Source organism: Tamandua tetradactyla, chromosome 6, assembly GCF_023851605.1.
Source record: "Tamandua tetradactyla isolate mTamTet1 chromosome 6, mTamTet1.pri, whole genome shotgun sequence".
Taxonomy (NCBI): domain Eukaryota; kingdom Metazoa; phylum Chordata; class Mammalia; order Pilosa; family Myrmecophagidae; genus Tamandua; species Tamandua tetradactyla.
The window spans coordinates 36,494,882-36,514,498 of record NC_135332.1 but is presented as its reverse complement, the minus strand read 5'-3'; the positions used below and the strand labels follow the sequence as shown (position 1 = coordinate 36,514,498).

Here is a 19,617-nt window from a genome sequence, read left to right as displayed (position 1 = left end):
ACAAGAAAGCATCGCACAGGAATTTTACAGGGAAGGTATAAGAGGCTACATTAGGGGGCTGACAGCCAGTTGCTATTTTCTATTGAAGGTCTTGTGTCTGCTGTTATGGAAGTAAATTTCACATAGAAGAATTTTTTTTTAATCAAAGACAACTTTTCCAGGAGCTATACCTTAGCAGAAGGATCCAGGGAGCAAGCCCAGGGCTAGAAGGAGCAAGTGCCAAATGAGAATAGAGGGGCTTCTGAAAGAGCTTTGTACACCTCATTATTTGCCCCAAGCCATACCTAGTTTTATCTAAGCATTAAATAGGCAGTGTGGTAGTTAGATTCAGGTGTCAACTTGGCTAGGTGAAGGTTAGTTCTATTGCTGTGGACGTGAACCAATGGCATGTGAACCTCCTCTGTTGTTGATTACATCTGCAGTCAGCTAGGAGGCGTGCCTGCTGCAATGAATGACGTTTGATTTAACTGGCTGAAGCTTAAATGAGAGAGTTTAATGTAGCACAGCCCAAGCAGCTCACCATACCTCATCTCAGCACTCGGAGCTCAGCCAAGGCTTTTGGAGATGCAGAAAAGAATCACCCTGGGGAAAGATGTTGGCACCTAGAGGCCTGGAGAGAAGGCCAGAAGAGATCACCCTGTGCCTTCCCATGTAAGAAAGAAGCTCAGTTGAAAGTTAGCTGCCTTTCCTCTGAAGAACTATACGTTAACTAAATAAATCCCCTTTTATTGAAAGCCAATCCATCTCTGATGTGTTGCATTCCAGCAGCTAGCAAACTAGAACAGGCAGGGAAAGAGCGAGCTTGAAGTTGTTCTGTGATAAAACATGCATTTCTCTAGAAGCTCCCAGATGAACTACTCACTCATTAAATCACACACACACACCCTGGGAAGTTAGGAAAGGCAAATGGCTAGGATTATATTCTTTTGAACATGTTTGTTCAAAATGACAGACTTTTGAAAATACGGGTGGCTTGCATTTGATTTTTGTTTCTATTGTCATTGTATACCTTCCCAGCATTGGTACCTAACCCTCTTTAATTTTGCACTCTATCTAGTCAACAGCTCCAGTGAAAAAAGCACTAGACTGGAATTCTGAAGACTTGACTTACGGTCTTGCTTCTATTGCTGATCAACTGTTTAGTCCAAAGCAGTCATTTCCCTGGGCCTCACTGTTCCCAACTATAAAATAATCAAACTTTTAATGTCATTTATACCCCCCACCAAAGTTATAAAACCTTAAAGCTGCACTGAGACTTTTGGGATACCCTGTTTTAATGACAAAGCAAGGCACTGTGTAATATCAGAGAGAAATTCCTATGCAGAATAGTTCAGATACGAAAACATTTGATGTTTTGAGAAATAAGCCCTAGTTGCCGTGAAATACATAATATGAAACTCACATATATGTCATTATTAAGTCATGTTTCAGGTCAGCAGATTAAAATAGACTGCTTCAAATAAGTGTGTATATGACTGAGGACCCTGGAATACCTCTTGGATTGGGTTTCGATTGCCCCACAGCACATAATACAAGGTATTCCATGTAGATATTTAATTTATATTCCAGAAAGAAAGAAAAGACCGATGGAAAAATGGGAGTGTGTGTGGGGGCGGAATGAGAATGAGCTGATTTGAGTTCCAGTACCTCTCTGAGCTTCAATTTCCCAACTCCTAAAACACAGTTGATTATCCCTGTTTTAATCTGTGCTTTCTGACATCAGCCACATAGTGCAGTTTTGATATTTATCAAATAGTCAAGCTCCAAAGTGCCTAGCACCCTGCCAGCTTTTGGTAAGAGTATAATGCATGTTTGCAAGTGAGTGATGTGATGACAGTGCCCTGACAGCCTCAAGGAGTTGTTCTGAAATGCTGCTTGCTATTATTATTGACTGTGTCACCGTCTCCTGCGAGCTGTGAATAGTAAGAGCGTTCCCGGTTTGCCTATGTGCAAGTTTTACATTTATTCAGCAGCCTCTGCTTCGGCCACTAGATGGCATAAGAGGAAAGTAACTTCAACGCAGAAGGAAAGGGATTGGCTGCGATGTGAATAAAGCAGCCCTGGAGAAGATAAGCAGAACTGGGGCCAGACGAGAAGAGAGGAGGCCAGACCGGACCAACCACCATGATTAAGGGTTTCGCCATTGCACAGAGAAACCCCGAGCGGACGTGAAAAGCCACTTAGTAGAACAGTTGCTGCATATTTTTCAGTTTAATTTAATGTGAACTAAAATGTATGTAGTTCACATATCAGAAATGATTTGAACAAATCCTTTTGTCATCTATTGAAGTTGCCAAAGAACAATCCTAAATATTTCTGCTGGACATCAGTTTACTATAGAAGTCAAAAACCTAGAGTTCAGAGTGGGCGAAAGAAAGGGATCAACTGGTACATAATGCCTCCTTTTAAAGCCTTGTTCCTGTCTTGGTGTGTTGCGTGTATCTTACAGATGCACCAGACACCTCCATTTGCTATGACCCCCTGCTCAACCAAGCAGCCTTCTGATTGTAAATGGACTTTCTTATCAAGACCTGACTCCAGGGAGAAAATGCTATGGCCATTCTGGCACAAGCACTCACAATCTTGTGACAGCTATAACTTTCACTGTAACTCGATAAACAGGTATTCTGCTTTAAACATCAGCCTCCAGTGATGTACCATGTTGAAACTGTTTTGTACCCCGGAAAAATTGTTCTCTAATCAATATTGTTGGGTGACACCTTTTTGACTAGACGGTTTCCATGGAGATGTATCATTCGTTTACTGGAGTCCTTTAAGAGGGAAGCATTATTGGAAAACCTTCAGAACCAACACAAACAGAGACATTTGGAGATGCAGAAAGAAAACACCCCAGGGAAGCCATTTGAAAGGAGAAGCTGGGAAAGAAAACTAGCAGACAGCATCACGTGTCTTCCCAGCTGACGGAGAAACCCTGAATGTCATCAGCCACTACTTGAGTCAAGGTATCTTTCTCTAGATGCCTTTGTTTGGACATTTTTATGGCCTGAGAACAGTAAACTTCTAACTTAATAAATTCCTTTATAAAAATCAGCCCATTTCTGGTATACTGCATTCTGACAGCATTAACAAACTAGAACAAATGACTTGGGAGATGTGAAAAAGGACTTCTTGACAAACATGACTATCTGAGCCTGTTGGACTTGGAACCCTACACAAAACTGAACTCTGTGTGGAGAGCCTCTGTGACACCTCTTGGCGGCAAGCCACGGCTTTGGTGACACACTGCACACTCCTATTTCACGATTGCACAACCGATTCCCCATCATGGCTGCATATCGAAATTATCCATGAAAACTTCAATTAATACAGATTCCCAGACGCCAGCCCCAAAGACTCTAATTCAGTAAATCTGGGGTTGATCCAGGAATCAATATTCATAAGAAGCCCAATTGATTCAAACGAGCCTGGCCCTTAGCCTGCGGCATTTGAGAACTATTAATCTTCTTGAGTGTAATTCCATAGGTTAGGCCAAGACCACAGAATCATAAAATACTTTTTATTTTAAAAAGACTTCCAGATCAATAAGAACTACTTTCTACAGCATTCCTGGATTTTCAGTTTCTATGGAAGCTGGGCATAAAGGAAACGGACAAGAAGCTGCTAGCCCAATAAAGCTTAAAAACACTAAGAAATGAGTTGCCCTCACGAGCTTTGGCATTAACTAAGTGTATTAGATGTGACCCATTAGCTTTTGGAGAAACGGCTACTGATGCTGTATCTGGACAAACGTGCATATATAAGACCGAAACTAGATACATAATTTGTAGAGCTCAGTGCAAAACAAAAATGCAGTGTCCTTTGTTTTAAAATGATTGAGAATTTCAAATGGCAGCAGCAGAATATTAAGCGAAGCATAGAATGGTTCTGAATGAGGTCTTGTGTGATTGGATAGGTTAAATGTCCATGGAGTTAGCCCTGTACACAACTATTGGGATGAGGCTACAACTGAGATAGGCATGATGATTTATTATCTGATCTTTTTTTTCAATTTCATTGTCTGCCTATGTCCACTCCTATCCCTGTCATTCCATTCTCCACACAGTAGGCAACATGATCTTTCAAAAAATGCAAATGTAAGCATATCACTCCCCTGTACAGAACTATCCGGTGACATCCTATGTTCTAGGACAAGCCTAGACTCCTTCATGTAATTCACAAGTCCCTCTGCCATCTGACTCCTGACTGCCTGTGCTAGTTTGAAATTGTTCTGTACACCAGAAAAGCCATGTTCTTTAATCCTGATTCAGTGTTGCTGGGTGGGACCTTTTTGATTAGGTGGTTTCCATGCAGATGCATCTCCACCCGTTCAAAGTGGGGCTGCTTACTGGGGTCCTTTAAAAGGAAATCATTTTGGAAAAAGGCAACAGAGCCAACATGAGACCCAGATGTTTGGAAATGCAGAAGGAAAATGCCCCCAGGGAAGGTGTTTGAAACTGAAAGTAGAAGCCAAAGGACCAGCAGATACCAGCCATGTGCTTTACCAGATGGGTCTTTTTGTGTCATGGTATCTTGCCTTGGATGCCATAGTTTGGATGCTTTTACAACCTTAGAACTGTAAACTTAAAAGTCAACCCATTTCTGGTATATTGCATTCTGACAGCATTAACAAACCTATATACTAGGTAGTATACACTACCTTTCTCACTCTATGTTCTGTTCTCTCGCTATGCTTCAGTCATGGTGACCTTATTTCAACACCTCCAATTTGGGAGGCTTCTTCCTGTTTAGAACATTCACATAGGCTTCTCTCTGTGACTAGAGGATTCCTCTCTACCTGTCCTCACCCAGCCAAATCTGCTCATCCCTCAGGTCATAGGTTAAATGTCTCTTCCTCATGGAAGCTTTTTTTGACCCTTAACGGACACACACTCTCTCATCACTCTTTGTCGTTTATAAACTTATCGCCAATGTACCTAAATGGTGACGTGTGCAATTCTTTAACGTCTGTCTCCCCTACTAAACTCATTGTTTCTCTGTCTTATCATTGCTTTAGCCAGATCACTTAGCACTGTGCCTGGTACATAATAGAAGCTCGAAAAATATTTAATTAATGAGTGAACAAACCAGCAAATGCATGAAAGAAGGAAAATGCAGGTACTGTTGTGTCCCTCTTGTTAAAATAAAACAAAACACACATCCACTTCCAAAGTCCACTCAACTGTTCACCAGAATCACTCTATACTTAGCATTAAATCTCCCTTCTACATAATACAATAATACATTAATACTCGGTGTCCAGGACAATCTGATTTTATGACTTTCATCTCGGTGTGCATATTAACAGCATTTACTTTTGCTCACAAAACTGCCTGTTTGGATAACAAATTATATGATCACCCTACTTATAAATCATGTTTTAACAACACTTGAAAACTATTTTTCTCTGCATAGGTGAATTGGTGAGAGGCAGCTCTTGTGTTTTTGTGGCTATCAGTATTAACCGCAAGAGCTTAAGTTATTACACCGAGCAGCTTTAATCTGTGAGGTCTCCTGGAGCACCGAGGATTAATGTATTTTTACCCCAGAGCCAATGGAGCTATTCCAATGAGCTACAATTTGATCCCTGTAATCTCCAACCAGGTCTGAATCGCCTTTCTCTAGACCCACTTCCCAACCGTGAGAGATGTGATGGCATTATATTTGGAGTTCGACCCTGTCACCTTGAACTTGATCATCCTGGTTGCAAGCTATGCCATCTTGCTCCTGGTTTTCCTCATCTCCTGTATACTGTATGACTGCCGGGGCAAGGACCCCAGTAAGGAGTACGCTCCCGAGGCCACGCTCGATGCCCAGCCCTCCATCCACTTGGTGGTGATGCAGCAAAGTGCTCCTGGGGCCCACTGGGCAAGGAGACCTGGCCTTCATTGTGGGGATCCTGCTCTTCCAGGGAAGAAAAGCACCGTGGTGTAAGGTTGGCTCTGGAACTCTGGGGCGAGAACACTGAATTTTCTCAACAGTAGTTCTCTATGATGGCTATGATTTTCTAAGCATACAGCTCCTGCTTGGCCAAGTAAGAGTTCTCTCTTGCTTTTCAGCTTTCTCATCACCCTCTTTGTGGTTAAAACAACTACTTAAGGTAAGACACCTAAGGGTAGCCTTTGGTCATGTCCTCCAAATGCAAAATATCAACTCTGATGATCTTCGTATTGCAATTTCTAGGAAAGGCTGATATTTCAGTAAAGGTTAAAAGAAGAGAGTAGGATTGCATGTGCATGTGTGTGTGTGTGAGATGAGAAAGGAGACAAGTACAAATCTCGCCTATACTTAGCAAATCCTCACTTTTCAAGGTAACTTCATTAATGTCTTCAGATTATTGTTACTTATATACATACCAGCTCTTTACATTCCATTCCCCGTTTTGAACTAATATAAGGAAAGCAGTAGATGTAGAACATAGTAGTTAGACAATGGATCTTGGAATCTGGTTTTAAACTCAGCCTCTTCCGTCTACTAGCTCTGTGACTGCAGCTGTCAGGTCACCCCTTTGTGCCTCAAGGTGAGTGAGTGATGGAACCTCAGGATAATTTTTGGATATTGAATTAATTCACTGAACGTATTTGAGATTGTGCTTAACACAAAGGATTACCTATTATGAAAATCATTAATATTATTCGCTTTCAAAATACTCATCAGAAAGTTTAACCTTCAGTCCTCAATTCTGATCTGATCCAAAGCAAAGTACTTGATTGTTTGCAGAATTTTGATATCTCAAAGCTTGGTGTAAGCACGGATTACTCTCTTCTTGCTTTCTTTATTGTTGTTGTTGACTAATAAATTTGTCTCCCTGCTCATTCATCTATCTCTGTATTTCTGAATTATTATCTCCATTGTTTGTGTTTATTAATCTCCCCTTTCCAGACGACAGAATAACTGCTATGACTCATAAAGTCACTCAGAGATTTGCTGAACCCCTTCTGCCCATCAGGCCCTGGGTGGAAATACAAATAAATGAGTGTGCCATGACCACTGCCCTTGGGTCTTTGCTGACCAGCAGGAGGAAGAGTCAGGTGTGTATATAATGAAGGACAAGAAAGCATCACAGGAGCTCTGCTAGAATCTGCACAGGATGCAGGAGTGCATAGAGGGGCAAGGGCCAGCACACAGAAGGGGCTCAAGAAACATTTGGATGATGTTGAGTAAGTCAATGGCCAATTCCATCTTAGACTCAGGTATCAGATATATGATTCATTGTCTTAAAAGATAAATAGTTATAGAAGTCAAAACCTAAAACTGTGGGAGTGCAACCCTTATCAAACTCTGAAATCTATTCTACAACTAATTATTGTGATGTGCTTTGAAATTTATTGCTTTTTTGTATATATGTTATTTTTCACAAAAAAAGAAAAAATAAGAATTGTTTTGTAGGGTGTTGCTTGAAGATTGATTTCAAGATCTTTTTTTGTAATTTAAAAATGTAAAGTATGCAGGAAGTGTTTTTGTTAAGGGAAAAGGAGTACTTTTTCCCCTACAGTAAAATAACTGATCATTGCAGAATGAGAAACAGGAACGTGTGGGACAAAATGAATGGATATAGAAAGTTGTAGAAGTCATGTTGGAAGTGAATTTTATTGGTTGTGGTTAAGGTTGGCTAAGATTTTATAGTTTTATAAGATCTTTAATAGTTTTCTTATCAAAGGTATCTTCATGCAAAACAAGAATTTTTTCTTAAAAAAAATAAAAAAATAGTTATTTCCAGAAGGACAAGTGTGTTGGGGGATAGAGCAGTAGGATGGAAGATAACGTTTTAGGCAGAAGGAGTAGCATAAACAAAGCCTGGAAGCAGATATTGTATAGTACACTGATTGTGATAGTCTGATGGCTTCCAGAACTGTGAGTAATTCAATTTCGATTTCTTCTGAGGTAAAACACTGTAGAGGAGAGCCAATATAGTAAGGGCTGACCCCTGCCAGGTCAGCAATGGGTATTGTTTTGCCTTTGGATCATTCAATGGCTGTAGCAACTATGAAGATAATCCAGTTACTTTGTTTTCACATTTTGACTGTTATTTTCAATTTTGTTCATATTTCATGAGAAAACCATATTTTCTCTTAAATATAAGGTTTGAAAATTATATTGAAAATCTTTCAGAGGGATATTTTTTATGGTCAAGAAGGCTTCCCCCTTTTATAATGAAAATATAAAATGAATGGGAACTGCAGTAAATTCTCAGATAGCTTCTAAAAACCTGCCCTTTATTATGAGCTTGACTTGACTAACCTTATTTCTTTCCCCTGTCATAGCCCACTAATCTCTAAGAGGAAAAAAAATGTCAGTGTAGGCAAACTTATCAGTGGAGAAAAGATACATACCAGTGGACCACAGAAAAGTAATGATAATAATAATTTATTTAGTTTTTTGAGAGGGAGAAATGTAAAATGCACAACTCATCTAATTTTAAAGTAACAAATATAAAGTAAACATTCATTAAAATCTTTGAAAATGAAAATGTTTTAAATCACCTTTCAATTCCATATTGGGGCCAATTAACAAGGAAAGTTTAAAAGTGTAGAAAAAGAAATTCTGAAAGAAAAGGGAGGAGAAGTATAAGAAGACAAATAATAATGATGAAAATAATAGCAATAATAACAACATATAAGGGGAACATAAATAAAATCAAGGGAAAGAGAAAAGAAAGAAGGAAACTAATAAGACTCTAGTTGAAATAGAAGATGTTGGATGGTCCCAAGCCTCTGCTTCATTTGATTTGTGGGAACCTCAGTGAAACCGCCTACACTTTTAATGTGGAAAGTGGCAAGTGGCTCAGCGTTTAATCTAATCTGTATAGCAAATATGCTTAGAATCTTATAAGCACTACGACTGTCTTAAAGGATCTACAGATGAGGGGAAAACCCTGAAGGAAGAGTGATTTTTCCAAGAGTATTTGGCCTCAGAGCTGGGACTGAGATCCTGTTTTCCTATCTGCCCCTCTAAGGCTCACTCCAAAGCTCTTTCTCTTAGCTGCTTGTATTTAAGCACCTCCTAATTTATTTCTTATTTTAATAAAGTTTTAGTTCCCAATAGAATTATTGTTTGCTAAGCCGTGAAGTTCTAACTAATTTTTTTTTAGAAGTTAGCTGTTCAAGCCTAGTGAAGATTGTTTTCGCAACTGATTTGCCACCAGAACAAGTTGTCTTGAAAACTATCACCATATCTTAAGCCAAATTGGGAAAGGAAAAGACTCATATCAATATTGTCATTATTTGGACACGTAGATTTGGGCACATTCCACCACTACTGGCCACCTGATCTACAAATGTGGAATCTACAAAAGAATGATTGAAAAATTTGAGGAGGAGGCTGCTGAGATGGGAAAGAGATCCTTCAAGTATGCCTGGATCTTGGATAAACTGAAAGCTGAACATGAGTGTGGTATCACCATTGATAAACCAGCAAGTATTATGTGACCATCATTGATGCCCCAGGACACAGAAACTTAATTAAAAACATGATTACAGGCACATCTCAGACTGACCGTGCTGCCCTGATTGTTGCTGCTAATTTCAATTTTGTTCGTATTTTATCAGAAAACCTTATTTTCTCTTAAATATAAGGTTTGAAAATTATATGGTGAATTTGAAGCCGATATATCCAAGAATGGTCATAACCAAGAGCATGCCCTTCTGGCTTACACACTGGGTGTGAAACAACTAATAGTTGGTGTTAACGAAATGGATTCCACTGAGCCACCGTACAGCCAGAAGAGATAGGAGGAAATCATTAAGGATGTCAGCACCTACATTAAGAAAATTGTCTACAACCCTGGCACAATAGCATTTTTGCCAATTTCTATAGGAATGGTGACAACATGCTGGAGCCAAGTCTAATATGCTTGGTTCAAGTCACCCGTAAGGATGGCAATGCCAGTGGAGCCACACTGCTTGGAGCTCTGGGTTGCATCCTGCCACCTCCTCATCCAACTGACAAGCTCTTATACCAGCCTCTTCAAGATGTCTACAAAATTGGTGGTTTTCAAAGGGACTGATATTTATTTGGTGCAAAGTTGATATTTCAGGTAGCACATTATCTAATTTAACTTGTATGGTCAGTTTACTTGAACACCATAATTACATGGAATTTTGAATAGTGCATGAGAGGTTGTTGGTTTGTACACATTAGTGTGAGGCCCCGATATATCCCAGAGTAATTTGGGCAGGAAACAAAAAAGTATTTGCAAGGTCCTGTTGGGGACTGGGGAGAAAGGAAGAAATATTCAACTTCCCCAGATGGGGAATATCAAGAATTCCTGATATTCTTGCAAGCAGTGGAGACAACCAATGCAATAGGCTGAGCCTCAATCTTGGGGCTTGCCCCTAGGAAGCTTATTCTTGCAAAGGAGAAGCTAAGCCTATTGATAATTATCCCTAAGAGTCAACCCCAGAGAACCTCTTTTGTCGCTCAGATGTGGCCTCTCTCTCTAAGCCAACTTGGCAGGTGAACTCTGAACTCACTGCTGTCCCACCTATATGGGACATGACTCCCAGAGGTGTAAATCTCCCTGGCAACGTGGGACCTGACTCCCGGGACCCAGCATCTTGGGAATGAGAAGGCCTTCTGGACCAAAAGGGGAAGAGAGAAATAAAACAAAATAGAGTCTCAGTGGCTGAGAGATTTCAAACTGAGTCGAGAAGTTATCCCAGAGGTTATTCTTATGCATTATATAGATATCCCTTTTTAGTTTATGGTATATCGGAGTGGCTAGAGGGAAGTACCTGAAACTGTTAAACAGTGTTCCGGTAGCCTTAATTCTTGAAGAAGACCGTATAACTATATAGCTTTTACATGTGACTGTGTGATTGTGAAAACCTTGTGTTTGATGCTCCTTTTATCCAGGGTATGGACAGATGAGTAAAAAAAATAAGAGTGAGGATAAAAAAATAAATAATAAGGGGGAGATAAAGGGTAAAAACTGGGTAGATTGAAATACTGTGGGTCAATGAAAGGGAGGGAAGGGTGAGGGGTATGGGATGTATGAGCTCTTTTTTGTTCTTTTTCTCTTACTGGAGTGATGCAAATGATCTAAAAATGATCAAGGTGAAGAATACACAGCTATGTGATGATACTGTGAGCTGTTGATTGTATAAGATGGTTGCAACGTATGTGTGTATGTGTGTAGCTATTTCTCAGTTTAAAATTAAAAGAAAAAAATGTTGGTGGTATTGGTGCTGTAGCTATGGGCCGAGTGGAGACTGGTTTCCTCAAACATTTGCTACAGTCAACGTTACACCTGACATCAAGTCTGTTGAAATGCACCGTGAAACTTTGAGTGAAGATCTTCTTAGGGACAATGTGGGCTTCCGTGTCAAGAAAGTATCTGTAAAAGATGTTCGTCATGGTAACGTGGCTGGTGACAACAAAAATGACCCACCCATGGAAGCAGCTGACTTCATTGCTCATGTGATTATCCTGAACCACCTGGACAAATCAGTGCTGGCTATGCACCTGTGCTCACATTGCTTGCAAGTGTGCTGAACTGAAGATGATTGATAGCTCTTCTGCCAAGAAGCTGAAAGATGATCCCAAGTTCCTGAAATCTGGTGATGCTGTCATTGTTGATATGGTTCTTGGCAAGCCCCTGTGTGTTGTGAGTTTCTCTGACTATCCTCCTCTGGGTTGTTTTGCTGCTTGTGGTATGAGACAGCAGTTGTTGCAGGTGTCATCAAGGCATTTGAACAAGAAGCTTGCTGGAGCTGGCAAGATCACCAAGTCTGTTCTGAAAGCTCAGAAAGCTGAATGACTACTACCCATAACACCTGCCAACCCAGTCTTTAATCAGTGGTGGATGAACAGTCTCAGAACAGTTTGTCTCAATTCGCCATTTAGGTTAAATAGTAAGAGACCAGTTAATGATAACAATGCATTGTAAAACCCTCAGAAGGAAGGAATGTCTTGTGGACCATTTATTTTTGTGTGGCAGCTTTAAGGTATTAGTCCTTAAAATCTGTACTTTTTAAATGGAAAAACAACCAGAAATCTGTCACAGAATTTTGAGACCCATTAAAACAAAGTTTAATGAGAAACAAACAAACCAAACGGAATGGATTGCTAGCTAGAACCAAGAACTTCCTCTGGCATTGAAATACTGCCTTGTTTTTGTTGTCTTATGGAATTAGGATTCCCCCATTCCACCTTCTTTTAATTCATTGCTCTCCCATCACGTTCATACTTCTTATTAAATCAAATATAATGTTTTGGCTTAATTTGGACAATAGATGTGGAAAGGCATAGAAAATCACTTCCAAGGGAAAGGAAGGTAGGGACAGAATGGAGATTTACCAGGAGTCTGCTACATGCCAGATACTTTTCTTTCTTGATCTCATACAACCCTCACACTCCTCTATGAGACAGACACAATTAAAACTAGAGATAAGGAAACAAGCTTAGAGAAGTGCTACAGCTTGTGCAAGGCCACCCAGCTGTAGGAGGCAGGATTTGAACTCAGTTCTGGTTGCGTGTCTTCTACTCTCTATTGTTATCACAGCTGTCCGAGAACAGTAGCAAAGCCATGTTTATTCCATTCCATCTCTCCCCTAGGCATCACATACCTAGGAAGCTGCTCAATAAATATCTATTAAATTAGCTCACTGACTTACAGATTTTCTTTCTGCATAAAATGACCATGATTTCCATCTGAGGAAAAATAAATTAGTATAATTTGGCCAGAACCCTATCTTCCGTTTTTCCAGAAGACATAAGAATGGTGGCCTGAGATTGGGTTTTGCACCATAAAAGCCTAGGTCCATCCCGCCTCTGTCACTTATCTGCTCTTTGGCTTTTCGTGCATCACTTAATTCCCCAAGCCTGATTCCTCAACTTAAAAGTGGGTATAATGTTAATGCAAGTGAGTTTTTAGAGGTAATATGTAAAGTATCTGGCATACAGTATGAGAGGATTTTAGCAAAATGAAAGCCACTGTAATTATACCAAAAGATAAGGAGAGATTAAGTAGGTCACTCAAAAGCCAGAGATTACTCAGGTCTGCCCAGGCTCACTTGTGGGAGTGTCAAGAAGAATGAGTTTGAGGTTTACTGTCACATGCAGTAGAAATTTGAGCAGAGGAGAAGAAGTTTATAGAGGCTGATTAGGAAGTGTGATGGGATGCTTAACATTTCAAGCCTCTTTAGGGTCAGTTTAGTGATTCTTTTGGATGTGGCACTTTGCTGAGTTGGGGGCTTGGGGCAGAAGCCAGAAGGCCAAGTTCCATAAGGGTTACCTAGGAACTAGGCCGTACTCACAGAGAGTAACCCTCGTTGTATTTTTTAAGGAAGGTGGAATGCAGGAAAATATGTATGGGAGGAAAAAGTGTTTTTGGTTTTGCTAGCTGGATTGTAGAGGAATAGGAGTGAGAAACTCAGTTCTATAAAGGTGGACAAGGGACAAGCATCAAAGAGTTCAAGTGTGAAATTATTTGATTAAAGCGAAAAAGCTCAGAACTAGCCCTAAAGTACCCAGGGTCTCTCCAGATATCCGGAACATACCTCAAAACGTAGCATCTTGCACTGCATTTAATCTTCCTGAAAACTTGTAGCAGAGGAACTATTCTTATTGTTTTTGTTAAATCTTGAGGTTGGCAGACAGGTTTTGTAGAAACCAGGGATCCTAATTTGTAGTCATGAGTTTTACTATAATTCCATAGCTGCCCAGAATCTATGTGGCGAACTGAGTAATTTAGTAAGCTAGATGTAGAAAGGCCACACTTTTGTGATTTGCCTCTCACTGCCTTTACTTTGGGGAGTGCCAAATGACACAATCCTCTTGATTAGGGCAAAAGTCACTGAAAACTGGAAGGTAGACACAGTTGAGTATTGCCCAAGAGTCTCAAGGACAGCTTCCTTCTCATTATGTCATTTTCTCAGGGAACGCTAGTATTTGGGATATAGAGATTATAAGAAAGCATTTATTATCTACCTCTATTGTTAAAAGTTTGTGTTGACTTTGAGCTTCTTGGGCTGTGTTCCATCCAGATAAGGGCTTTGTGATGTCAGGATTAAGAAAAATCTTAGCTATTTCACATCTTCCCAAGATACTGGGCAGTTGTCTGCACATATTTATTTTTTGTTCAAGGCTTCTCTGTACTCAGCCATTATTTAATTAAACATCAACTGAATTCTGGTATCTGACAATTCCCTGTTTGACTCATCTCCAGTGCCTCAGCTGCTATTTGAATTGGACTGGCACACAAGGCTCCAGAGATTTTAGAAAACACAGGGTCTTGATTTCAAGGATGAAGGTCACAGAGGGAGAAAAAGCATCCTGCTCCAGAGGAAGGTTTAAAATTGCCCAAGAATGGCTCAGTGCAAACGTGGCAGTGGAATTTGGAGTCTGGAGTGTTTGTCTGAACTGATAAAAGGAGATAATACTAGGGACAGTTAATAGGTGCAGTTAATCAGTGGCAAGCTGTTTGCCATTGGAGTAAAGAGAAAAACTAATATGATAGAATTTTGGAGAAAACTTACATTCATGGGCTACAAATTAGAAGGTACAAACAAGGAAACAATTGGTTCTTTAAATAGAAAAATGAGTCTGAAATGGACAACGCACACCATCAAGATGTTTTCCTTCTGTTCTAGAACTTTATGTTCCTTTTCTCTCACTTATCCTTTACTGCATAAATATATATATGCATGTAACCCTTACTGCATATATATGACATTGTTGATGTAGTGATTTGTATAAACATGTCTTGTGAAGGAATGTGACAGTTGTTCAAAGGAGGTCATAGCATATTGGTGAATCACCATTAGCTGTGAAGTCTTTTGCAAATAATTTGTTACTACTAATAAATCACCTACATTTGTGAATGATTTCCCTCTTTATACAGAGGGTAATTCAAAGTTATTTCAATCATAATATCATTCTTACTCATATTATTCCAGTTGTGTTGTTGGTATAGCCCAGGCACAGGTGCTTACAACTCATGTGGAAGTAACTGCATAGACCTCCAGATTATAACAGATAAGCTACTCATTTGTGTGACAAATATTTATATTTATAACAGATAAGCTGTTCATCTGTCTGACAGATATTTATAAAGCACCTATTTTGGCAGAACCTATGCCAGGCAAAGGTGATACTTCAGTGTAGAAGCACACGAAGCTTACCGAGTAGCAGGAAAAACTACACCAAGCACCTTGCATGTGTTGTCTGAATCTTGACTACAACCCTGGGAGGTACTACCATTTTTCCAATTATACACACTTTAAACAGGTAGGACTCTAAAGTCCATTCTCTAAATCAGATGACTGCAAATACTTGTAAGCATGCATTCCTATCAATGAAGAAAATTTTCTACTCATCCCTGTGTGTGTGTGTACTTAAATAAGTGTGTATTTGAAGAAACTTATACATTATATATGCATGCATATGTGTACACTTATAAATCATATTCACATCATGTGGATCTTCTTGTACACTTCACTTTGGAGACTACCTCCCTAAACCACTCTACTATATTGCACCCTGATTTTGTCTGTATATAATGGGAATAATACACCAATTGCTCTCCACTTAACCCCAGGTTTTGCTCTGGATGGGTGGCAAGGGAACCAGGTCTAAGAACTTGAGCCAAGATTTTTTTTTTAAGTAGTAATTTCCAAGTTTGGACTAGATCTTTGTATTGCTAAGGATATTTTGCAAAATCCCTTGAAGAATTTTGTTTTCTTTTTTTAATAAGCAGAGGGAAGTTCTTTTGTTTGTTTGTAAATCCTACTTATTTCCTGAGAGTGTGTTTTATCTCTTTCCTTGCTTGATCTTAGGTACCTGAGATGAAGAAAATGAGTCTCTTATATATCTCTTTCAACTCCCCACAGCAATTAGTAAAGGAATGAACTGTCAGGAATTCTCCATCCTTGGGTGAGAGCTTTGTTTCCGTTGGAAAATAAAAGGAGACTTTTTACTTCATTTGTAGAATAAGAATTATGAGCCCATTGAAACAAACTGCCCCCAGGTAGGTAAGAAGCTAGCTGGTTTTCTATCCCTAAGCCTGGAGGGCTGGGGAAATGCAGCATAGTCTGGTAATATATGAGGCAGTTGGAACAATGCTAGGCTGTTACTTAGCTACCTCCACAGGCACAGTGATGGGGGAGCTGAGAAACTGGAAAAATACAGACTAGTCCTTCTGCCTCTATCCATTCCAGCCCCACTAACACCTAAATCACCTTAACTTGCTCTGTTTCTTCTCTGCCTTTTCCTCTGTGTCAGTGCCTTTACTGAACCACTAAGAAAATGGCTGCCACTCTCCCCTTGAATTGGTACCACTAACATCTCCAGGCTGGTTCACCCACAGCTTACTTCTCATCCATATTCCTTATTCTGCAGATTACACCTTTGAGCAGCAGCCTAGGGCTACCATACCCTGGGCTCTAATTACAGCCTAGCACTAACTTGTTTCACCCAGTAATTTCTGCTTACACTTCGTTGGTTAGAACTTAATCAAATGTATATGCCCATTGCAAGGAAGACTGGAAGATGCAAAGTTTTGCTGGGTACATTGACATTCCCAACAAAATCAGAGTTCCATTAGAAAGGATAAGAAAGAATGGGTTTGGTGTTGGCAACTGCCCTAGCAGAGTTATTTTTCCTTCTAAAATCAATACCTGTTTATTAAGATAAACTGGACAAATACAAAAAAAAGAAAAAGAAGGCAAACATGAAAACACAGTGATGATCTTAACTACTTTGAGTAGTTATCTACTCCAACAGCTTTGTGTATAATTTTTTAAATAGTATTTGTAAGCATTTTTCTGATGATAAAAGTAATGCCTTTTCATTGGGGAAACTTGGAGAAAATACAGTAAAACATAGAGAAGAAAATAGAAATTACACATGATCTCAGTACTTAGAGATAATTAGTATAATATTTTCTTGCATTTTCTGCTGTTCTTTATGTGTATTTTATGTATTTATAGTCAGTATATGTACAAGTTGGTACCTTTTTTTTTTTACTTTCTAAATAAAATATGTTGAATAAATATGACCCTGTTAAGTGCACACCTGGGTCATTATAACAATACATTCAAATTGCAGTTGCAACGCTGTTTAGAAGGTGCTTGAATTATGGAAGGATGAATAGCATAGGCTGGTTTTCTCCTGTACTAATTCTAGGAGAACATATAGCAGATTTGGCTCACTTCTCACACTCATTCAGAAATCGTATCCTAGGCTCTCCTTTCTGTATTTTTCCATCACAAAAAAAATGTCAAGTGTACATGCCAAGAGTTTAAATGTTTCTTCAGAAAATATAATTATCATACCCAATCTTACTGCATGGCTCACAGAGATAGATTTTGCCCTTGCCTATATATTCATAGGATGTCAGAGGTAATAGGGGTCTCATGGCCTGCCAGTCCAAATTCCTCAAGCAACAGGAAAGGAAAGCAGAAAGGAGGATGCTCAGGGTCACACCCTAGCATGGTCAGTGCTAGAACTTGAGCCTCTGGTGTGTCTTTCTAGTTGTTTTCCTCTATTCCTGAGAGACTTTTGATGGTGTAACTAATTTGTAAATTCCAGATTATTACAACTCCTCCAAATTACACATTTTGGTAGTTAGATTCAGTTGTCAACTTGGCCAGGTGAAGGCACCTAGTTCCGTTGCTGTGGACATGAGCCAATGGTACATGAACCTCATCTGTTGCTGATTACATCTGCAGTCGGCTAGGAGGCGTGCCTGCTGCAATGAATGACGTTTGACTTAACTGGCTGGTGCTTAAATGAGAGACTGCAATGTAACATAGCCCAAGCAGCTTGGCATACCTCACCTCAGCACTCGCAGCTCAGCCCAAGCCTTTGGAGCTGCAGAAAGGAACCACCCCGGGGAAAGACATTGGAACCCAGAGGCCTGGAGAGAAGCCAGCAGAGATCGCTTTGTGTCTTCTCACATAAGAAAGAACCTCAGTGGAAAGTTAGCAGCCTTTCCTCTGAAGAACTAACAAAATAAATCCCCTCTTATTAAAGCCAATCTGTCTCTGGTATGCTGCATTCCAGCAGCTAGCAAACTATAATACACATCAACAAAACTTCCCATGATCCCCAACACAACTACAGCCAGTTCCAAAGAGCTACAGATTTATAGCTTGTTCAATGTCCCATTTCTCAAATTGGCAATTCCATTTATTTTCAGAGAAAATATACACCTGGATTTTCAGAGAAAATATACACTCCCTAGAATACAACTTTATTTACTGTTCAGTTTCTATGAACTCAGACCTTCCTAAGTGCCATAGAGTTCTGCTATAAATACATAAACTTACATCCTGATTGGGGAGTGTTCTTGTCTGCTAGCTGCTGGAATGCAATATACCAGAAATGGAATGGCTTTTTAAAAGGGGAATTTAATCAGATGCTAGTTTACAGCTCTAAGGCCAAGAAAATGTCCCAATTAAAACAAGTCTATAGAAACATCCTATCAAAGGCATCCAGGGAAAGATACCTTGTTTTAAGAAGACCGATGAAGTTCAGGGTCTCTCTCTCAAGTGAGAAGGCACATGGCGAGCTCAGTCAGGACTTCTCTCTCAGCTGGAGGGGCACATGGTGAACACGGTGTCATCTGCTAGCTTTCTCTCCTGGTTTCTGGTTTCATGAAGCTCCCTGGGAGGCATTTTCCTTCTTCATCTCCAAAGGTCGCTGGCTCGTGGACTCTCTGCTTTGTGGTGCTGCAGCGTTCTCTGCTCTCTCCGAATCTCCTATTCCTCAAAATGTTTCCTCTTTTATAGGACTTCAGAAACTACTCAAGACCCACCCAAATGGTGGGAGACATATTATCACCTAATCCAGTTTAACAACCACTCTCGATTACATCACATCTCCAGAGAGATGACCTAATTACAGTTTCAAACATACAATGCTGAATAGAGATTAGAAGAAACAGCTGCCTTTACCAAATGGGATTAGGATTAAAACATGGCTTTTCTAGGGGACATACATCCTTTCAAACCAGCACAGGGAGATAAGACTCATAGGTCAAAATGGTGCATCCATATAATGGAATGTCATGCAACTTTGAAAGGGAATGAAGCAAATCTGTAGGAACTGCCATGAAAAGATGGCCATGATCTATCATTTGAACAAAAATGCAGGTGCAGAGGAGTGTGATGGTGTGTGTGGTATGATCTCTCCTGCATTTTTAAAAAGTACATTCATACATGTTTCATTATGCAGAGAAAATATCTGAATGAATATGCACAGAACTTTTAACGGTGGCTACTCAGTAAAGAATAGGATTTGAAGATGGAAAGAATTAACTTTCTTTTTTTACTTTTTTCACTTATATACTTTTTTAAAACTTTTTTATTGTGTAATATAACATATATACAAAGCAAAGGAAGAAAAAAGCAGTATTTTTCAAAGCACTCTTCAATAAGTAGTTAGAGGACAGATTCCAGAGTTTGTCATGGGCTACCACACCATCCTCTCAGATATTTGCTTCTAGCTGCTCCAGAACATTGGAGGCTAGAAGGAATAAATATTTTTTATCATCAAAATCGACTTTTTTTGTGTGTGAAAAATAACATATATACAAAAAAGCCACAAATTTCAATGCACATTGCAACAATTAGTTGTAGTAATAGATTTCAGAGTTTGGTATGGGTTGCAATTCTACAA

The 19,617-nt window shown here is 39.6% G+C and overlaps 1 protein-coding gene and 1 long non-coding RNA gene across 3 annotated transcripts in view; one reads left to right on the top strand and one right to left on the bottom strand.

Moving 5' to 3' along the window:
• Window positions 1-19,617, bottom strand: part of LOC143685956 (uncharacterized) — a 65,297-nt gene that overhangs the window by 33,968 nt on the left and 11,712 nt on the right. The window lies entirely within an intron of this gene.
• SMIM36 (small integral membrane protein 36) lies at window positions 5,650-5,931 on the top strand. Its single transcript, XM_077163072.1, has one exon. The coding sequence runs from the start codon at window positions 5,650-5,652 to the stop codon at window positions 5,929-5,931; it is 282 nt and encodes a 93-aa protein (XP_077019187.1).